Genomic DNA, 8464 nt, shown 5'->3' with positions numbered 1-8464 from the left:
GCCTGAGAGCAATAACGAATGGAGGACGGAGGAACTGTATGAAACACCATGAGGAACGCCTTGCTCTTAATTCATTAATAGCAAGGCTATCCTCACGGTGTTTCAAACAGTTCCTCCGTACTCAATTTCATTAATAGCAAGGCTATCCTCATGCTGTCAGGGCATATGCCTGTAGCACAGCACAGCTAGCTTGTTTTCGGGGGTGAAGTCATCATGGCTATGATTGATTGATTGCTTGATTGATTGATTGCTATCTGACACGACAGATGTGTTTTGTTCCTGTGACAGGATCAGAAGGTAAGCCATGTTCTACCCTGCAGCCCTGTGTGAGCGCCTCAGAGGCATCCTCCTTGTCCTCGTCCCTGTCCCCAGCCTCCGTCGCTAAGGACGTCTTCTTCAACATCGCCACTGAGGAAAAGGTAGAAAGGCTTTCTTCTTCTATTCCCTGTCTTGCTTTCACACTCAGTGCATCCACATCTGAACGTGTCAAAACAACAAGCCCTAACTCCTCTCTCTCTCCCTCCACACTCTTTCTTCCCCCTCTCGCTCCCTCCCCCTCTCCTTCCCTCCCTCCCTCCCTCCCTCCCCCCTCTCTCCCCTCTCCTCCCTCTCTCCCCTCTCCTTCCCTCCCTCGCCCTCTCCCTTTCCCCCACCTCCCGCCCTCCCTCCCCCTCTCCCTCCCCCCCCCCCTCTCCCTCCCTCCCCCTCTCCCCCACCTCCCGCCCTCCCTCCCCCTCTCCCTCCCCCCCCCCTCCCTCCCTCCCCCTCTCCCCCCCCTCTCCCTCCCTCCCCCTCTCCCTCCCTCCCTCCCCCTCTCCCTCCCTCCCCTCCCTTCCCTCCCTCCCTCCCTCCCCTCTCCTTCCCTCCCTCTCCTCCCTCTCTCCCCTCTCCTTCCCTCCCTCGCCCTCTCCCTTTCCCCCACCTCCCGCCCTCCCTCCCCCTCTCCCCCCCTCTCCCTCCCTCCCCCTCTCCCTCCCTCCCCTCTCCCTCCCTCCCCCCAGGATGATGAAAGTGACTATGAGAACCCAAGCCTGGATGAGGATGTAGACAGCAGTGTGGAGGATCTGCTGGGTTTAAGCTGCTCCTTCATAGACTCAAACTATTACAAAGACCATCAAGGGGTACACTCCGTATCGGCTGCCCCAGAAACCAGCCCTTCTACCCTGGGCTTTCCCAGTAGATATAGAGACAGTCCCCAGCACAACTCCCAGCTCCATCCCAATCCACATCCCTATCCATATCCCTATCCATATCCCTATCAAGAGACTGAAAACAAATCCATACCCCATCACACTATTGTGGTCACCCAGTTCAACCCTAACCTGTTGCAGTCAGGCAGTGCCATGGACGGCTATAACAGTGAGTCGGTGGACCCTGTGGACCCTGTGGGTGTGGTGAGCACTATGGTGAATCTGAATGGACCAGGAGGACAAGGAGACATGATGGATTCTGACAGAGAGAGCTTCCCTATCCTGATCAGGTCCATGTCTACATCACGCAGACACAGCTTGGGCATGCCCATGTCTCCCATCGACTTGGGGAGGAGGTAAGGCCCTCTCTCTCTCCACTCAACTCACTATTTGTATTTATTTATTTAACCTTTTATTTAACTAGGCACGTCAGTTAAGGACAAATTCTTATGGACAATGACGGCCTACCAAAAGGCAAAAGGCCTCCTGCTGAGACGGGGGTCTGGGATGAAAAAATAATAATTAATAAATACAATATAAATATAGGACAAAACACACGTTAGGTCAGTCTGTGTGAATGGTATGGTAACAACCTGTCTATTAGTCTGATCATGTTAATCAATGATATAACTGTCTAAAAAACTCTTATGCTAATTGCTGTAAATTCCTTACATTTATCCCCCCCCCAAAAAATGTAATAAAGTTGCTACATATGTAATTTTTCAGAAAATGTCCATAACATATTTGCATTAATAGTGGAATGATAGTGTTTCACAGTGTTACTTACCCACCAGTGTCTGATTGGCTGACTAAAACCGAAAGTACAAGGCTCAGGCGAGAGTCTCCACCGTGTCACTGTGAAAGGGGTTGTGGGGGAGGGGTGTATTTGTTTTGACTGCAGCCTCCTGCTGTTGCAATTCACCTTGCTTCCAATTCTAAGAAATTCTAGGCGAAGCACCTTTAATGTGTACTTCTGTAATGACAATATAAGTAAATGACTTCAGCAACAAAAAATAATAATAATTATATTTAATGTAACTGTACAAAAGGCATGTTTTCAGATAATCTCTGTATTTTGGTTTCTTACTTTAACATTTCACTTTCTTGACAACAAATAAGCCCTTTGGCTTAGACTAGAATTATCCCCAGTAACATGAGTGGTTCCATCTCGGAGGCCAGAGAACTTCTGCTTCTAGTTCTCTGTGTCCTTAAATGAGTTCTGAAAGTTCTCTTGTGGTTTAGTCTGACACTTCAACACATAACAGCTTGGGTTAAAAATTGCAGTGTAGACAAGGCCACGATAAGATAAACGATTAGCGAAACACCCAAACACCACAACAGCATATATTTCCTCTTTCCTCTTTCAAATTTCTTCCGCTCTTCAACTTTCCCACTTAGGTCCAAGAAGCTTCTAAAACAGCTTCTACCCCCAAGCCATAAGACTCCTGAACAGACTATTTGCATTGCCCCCCCCCCCCCCCCCCCCTACTTTTACGCTGCTGCTACTCTCTGTTTATTATCTATGCATAGTCACTTTAATAACTCTACCTACATGTACATATTACCTCAATTACCTCGACTAACCGGTGCCCGCGCACATTGACTCTGTCTATGACCTCGCTATTGTTATTTTACTGCTACACTTGAATAATTTGTTACTTCTATTTCTTATTCTTTTTTTATTTTCTTATTGTTCTTAAAGCTGCATTGGTGGATAAGGGCTTGTATAAGTAAGCATTTCACTGTAAGGTCTGTTGTAATTTGGCTCACGTGGCAAAATACATTTATTTGACATGTAGCCCTTTCCCACCACATGTAGCCCTTTCCCACCACATGTAGCCCTTTCCCACCACATGTAGCCCTTTACCACCACATGTAGCCCTTTCCCACCACATGTAGCCCTTTCCCACCACATGTAGCCCTTTCCCACCACATGTAGCCCTTTCCCACCACATGTAGCCCTTTCCCACCACGTGTAGCCCTTTCCCACCACGTGTAGCCCTTTCCCACCACGTGTAGCCCTTTCCCACCACGTGTAGCCCTTTCCCACCACGTGTAGCCCTTTCCCACCACGTGTAGCCCTTTCCCACCACGTGTAGCCCTTTCCCACCACGTGTAGCCCTTTCCCACCACGTGTAGCCCTTTCCCACCACGTGTAGCCCTTTCCCACCACGTGTAGCCCTTTCCCACCACATGTAGCCCTTTCCCACCACATGTAGCCCTTTCCCACCACATGTAGCCCTTTCCCACCACATGTAGCCCTTTCCCACCACATGTAGCCCTTTCCTGTAGTCAAATGACTTAGCGGCTTCATGTGTGGAATGTTATTCATGTTTTTCATAATTTCATAATTAATCAACATTATTTTTTTTTAAATCCGCAGAATATTCAGTGTTTCTATGTCAAACGGTTTTGTAAAATTTCCGTCTTCTGTGATGTGTAGAATCGGGTTGCAAACTGAAAATTGGATACATTTCAACTCTTTATTTATTTTAACTTTATTTAACCAGATTTAATCAGTTAAGAACAAATTCTTATTTTCAATGACGGCCTAGGAACAGTGGGTTAACTGCCTGTTCAGGGGCAGAACGACAAATTTGTACCTTGTCAGCTCGGGGGTTTGAACTCGCAACCTTCCAGTTACTAGTCCAACGCTCTAACCACTAGGCGTCTTCTTTTTTTAAAGCCCATAACCATGTGTGTGAAGTGTATACTTGTTTCTATGTAGATTTGTTTAAGACTACCCAGAAACAATCTGTGTGATCTGCTCTGGCGGACATAATTTTCACGTTCTCATAAGACACTTAATAAGACACTTAATAAATGTCATCTTCACTTGCCGTTTTATTTTAGGCACCAAAAGCCACCCTTAAATAATAATAAGTATAACAATAGATCAGAGTCTTGATATATCATGCAAAGTTGCAATAACAACCGTGTCCATGTCTTTATATTACTGCTAGCATGAACAGCTCCTACACATGATCCTCTGTGCCTCAGTTGATAGAGGATGGCGCTAGCGACGCCTGCGTCGCGGGTTTCCATTCCCGCTGGGGTCACCAATGCAACAAAGGAAAAAGAAAATAAATGTATGCACGCACTACTATAAGTCACTTTGGAGAAAAGCTAGTGGTGCCCGCTAAATGGAGTTGAATCATCTCTCTCTATAGGCTGAGCCTGGACGCCATAGACAGCGATGGAGAGAGGGATGACCTCCGCTCCTCCCACCTACAGGCTTTTATATACCCAGGATGCCCTGAGCAGGAAGTGGAGGAGTCCGATGGGACAGACCTCTCCAGATCTGAAGCCAAGGAGACAGAAACGGTATTGATGCCACACCACGGCCACACCTGGCGTGTTTTGAACATTGCACTCAGCTTGGAGGGCATAAACGCATGTTTAAAAAAAATAAGAAGATAACTAGTATAGTATGCACTAAATACTGTGATTTCACTCAACAAAAGAAACAAAGTAATAATATGTTTTCAATCAACCAACTTGGTAAAATAAAGGTAAATAACATATAAATAAATACATTATGTCTGACATCCTTGTAGGAGGAGTACAGTCGGTCTGGAAGGACATACTCCAGAACAGAGATTCTGGCCACAGATGAGCACATTCACGTCGCACACGTGTCTCACGTAGTGGAGACATCGAAGAGGGCAGCAGGAGGTCAGTGTGTAGAGTGAGCTGCATTTGACCCCCCCCCCCCCCCCCCCTCCTGTACCCCCAGAGGGCCACAGACCAACATCCTGCTGTCAGAATGTATGAACTGAACATAACACAATGAGACTGTGGGAGGCCAAAGCTCAGTCCATCACACCCCCCACCCCACCCCCCACCCCCCACCATAAAGAAATGCATTATTTTACTCTTCATCTTTTACATAAAGGGTGATTCCATGCCAGCATGACCCGACAATATTTTTAACGTTATTGGGAGGAAGGATGTTTAACATGCGTTTTAAATTTCTATCACAAACCAAATGATACAGACAACATGTTAGTCATTATTCTCCTTATAGTGTACACTACCATAAGGAACAACATGTTAGAGTCATTATTCTCCTTATAGTGTACACTACCATAAGGAACAACATGTTAGAGTCATTATTCTCCTTATAGTGTACACTACCATAAGGAACAACATGTTAGAGTCAGTATACTCCTTATAGTGTACACTACCATAAGGAACAACATGTTGGAGTCATTATTCTCCTTATAGTGTACACTACCATAAGGAACAACATGTTAGTCATTATTCTCCTTATAGTGTACACTACCATAAGGAACAACATGTTAGAGTCAGTATACTCCTTATAGTGTACACTACCATAAGGAACAACATGTTAGTCATTATTCTCCTTATAGTGTACACTACCATAAGGAACAACATGTTAGAGTCATTATTCTCCTTATAGTGTACACTACCATAAGGAACAACATGTTAGTCATTATTCTCCTTATAGTGTACACTACCATAAGGAACAACATGTTAGAGTCAGTATACTCCTTATAGTGTACACTACCATAAGGAACAACATGTTAGTCATTATACTCCTTATAGTGTACACTACCATAAGGAACAACATGTTAGTCATTATACTCCTTATAGTGTACACTACCATAAGGAACAACATGTTAGAGTCATTATTCTCCTTATAGTGTACAATACCATATAAAAGGGTACTTTTGAGATTTAATGTTGAATACATTTCATGTGGAAAATTGTATTTCAGAATGTAGCAATATTGGTTTAGAGCACACTATATTAGGAGTGTAAAAACACCAAGATGTTGTCTGTATCTGGTACGTTTCACACATCATAGAGTTTTTCGGAATCGGTGCAGCCAGCTGGTTTCTTCACGCATCGCGCCGACAGAAACAAGCATCTTTCTGGTAAGAAGAGGGTCGGGGGGGTATGCCTTATGATAGACCGAGACGTGGTGTGATCATAACAACATACAGGAACTCACAAGTCCTTCTGTTCACCTGACTTAGAATTCCTCCCGATCAAATGTCGACCGCATTATCTACCAAGAGAATTCTCTGATTATAATCACAGCCGCATATATTCCACCCTAAGCAGACACATTGACGGCCCTGAACAAACTTTATTTGACTCTATGTAAACGAAAAACACATATCCTGAGGCTGCATTCATTGTTGCTGAGGATTTTAACAAAGCTATTCTGAAAACAAGATTCCCTAAATTCTATCAGCATATCGAAAACCCTGTATCATTGTTATTCTAACTTCATATAAGGCCCTCCCCCGCCCTCCTTTTGGAAAAGCTGACCACGACTCCATTTTGTTGCTTCCAGCCTACAGACAGAGACTAAAACAGGATGCCCCTGCGCTCAGGTCTGTTCAATACTGGTCCGACCAATCTGATTCCACGCTTCAAGATTGCTTCGATCACGTGGACTGGGATATGTTCCGCAACATTGACGAATACTCTGATTCGGTGAGCGAGTTCATTAGCAAGTGCATCGGCGATGTCATACCCACAGCAACTATTAAAACATTCCCAAACCAGAAACCGTGGATTGATGGCAGCATTCGCACGAAACTGAAAGCGCGAACCACTGCTTTTAACCAGGGCAAGGTGACCGGAAACATGACCGAATACAAACAGTGTAGCTATTCCCTCCACAAGGCAATCAAACAAGCTAAGCATCAGTATAGAGACAAAGTAGAATCTCAATTCAACGGCTCAGACACAAGAGGTATGAGGCAGGGTCTACAATCAATCACGGATTACAAAAAGAAAACAGCCTCGTCGCGGACCAGAATGTCTTGCTCCCAGACAGACTAAACAACTTCTTTGCTCGCTTTGAGAACAATACAGTGCCACTGACACGGCCCGCTACCAAAACCTGCGGACTCTCCTTCACTGCAGCCGACATGAGTAAAACATTTAAACGCGTTAACCCTCGCAAGGCTGCAGGCCCAGACGGCATCCCCAGCCGCGTCCTCAGGGAATGCGCAGACCAGCTGGCTATTGTGTTGACGGACATATTCAATCAATCCTTATCCCAGTCTGCTGTTCCCACATGCTTCAAGAGGGCCACCATTGTTCCTGTTCCCAAGAAAGCTAAGGTAAACGACTACCGTCCTGTAGCACTCACTTCCGTCATCATGAAGTGCTTTGAGAGACGAGTCAAGGACCCTATCTCCACCCTACCTGACACCCTAGATCCACTCCAATTTGCTTACCGCCCCAATAGGTCCACAGACGACGCAATTGCAACCACACTGCACACTGCCCTAACCCATCTGGATAAGAGGAATACCTATGTGAGAATGCTGTTCATCGACTACAGCTCAGCATTTAACACCATAGTACCCTCCAAACTCGTCATCGAGCTCGAGACCCTGGGTCTCGACCCCGCCCTGTGCAACTGGGTACTGGACTTCCTGATGGGCCGCCCCCAGGTGGTGAGGGTAGGTAACAACATCTCCACCCCGCTGATCCTCAACACTGGGACCCCACAAGGGTGCGTTCTGAGACCTCTCCTGTACTCCCTGTTCACCCACAACTCCAAATCAATCATCAAGTTTGCAGACGACACTACAGTGGTAGGCTTGATTACCAACAACGACGAGACGGCCTACAGGGAGGAGGTGAGGGCCCTCGGAGTGTGGTGTCAGGAAAATAACCTCACACTCAACGTCAACAAAGCAAAGGAGATGATCGTGGACTTCAGGAAACAGCAGAGGGAACACCCCCCTATCCACATCGACGGGACAGTAGTGGAGAGGGTAGTAAGTTTTAAGTTCCTCGCAGCAGCGCCTCTTCAACCTCAGGAGGCTCAAGAAATTCGGCTTGTCACCAAAAGCACTCACAAACTTTTACAGATGCACAATCGAGAGCATCCTGTCGGGCTGTATCAATGTCTGGTACGGCAACTGCTCCGCCCACAACCGTAAGGCTCTCCAGAGGGTAGTGAGGTCTGCACAACGCATCACCAGGGGCAAACTACCTGCCCTCCAGGACACCTACACCACCCGATGTCACAGGAAGGCCATAAAGATCATCAAGGACAACAACCACCCGAGCCATTGCCTGTTCACCCCGCTATCATCCAGAAGGCGAGGTCAGTACAGGTGCATCAAAGCAGGGACCGAGAGACTGAAAAACAGCTTCTATCTCAAGGTCATCAGACTGTTAAACAGCCACCACTAACATTGAGTGGCCGCTGCCAACATACTGACTCAACTCCAGCCACTTTAATAATGGAAAATTGATGTAAAAAATGTATCACTAGC

General features: G+C 46.2%; 1 protein-coding gene across 1 annotated transcript in view; it reads left to right on the top strand.

Annotated features, from left to right (window-relative positions):
• The first annotated feature begins 294 nt into the window (after positions 1–294).
• LOC139409793 (rho/rac guanine nucleotide exchange factor (GEF) 18b) overlaps positions 295–8464 on the top strand; it is a 70621-nt gene continuing 62451 nt past the window's right edge. Inside the window, exons 1-4 of the mRNA XM_071155170.1 lie at positions 295–419; positions 1002–1546; positions 4361–4514; positions 4748–4865. Of these exons, the coding sequence (XP_071011271.1) occupies positions 1344–1546; positions 4361–4514; positions 4748–4865 (475 nt within the window). The 5' untranslated portion in view covers positions 295–419; positions 1002–1343. The remainder of the gene's footprint in view (positions 420–1001; positions 1547–4360; positions 4515–4747; positions 4866–8464) is intronic.

Source organism: Oncorhynchus clarkii, chromosome 5 (genome assembly GCF_045791955.1).
Source record: "Oncorhynchus clarkii lewisi isolate Uvic-CL-2024 chromosome 5, UVic_Ocla_1.0, whole genome shotgun sequence".
In the NCBI taxonomy this organism is placed as follows: Eukaryota; Metazoa; Chordata; class Actinopteri; order Salmoniformes; family Salmonidae; genus Oncorhynchus; species Oncorhynchus clarkii.
Note: the sequence above shows the minus strand (reverse complement) of the source record. Positions and strands in the feature narration are given on the sequence as shown.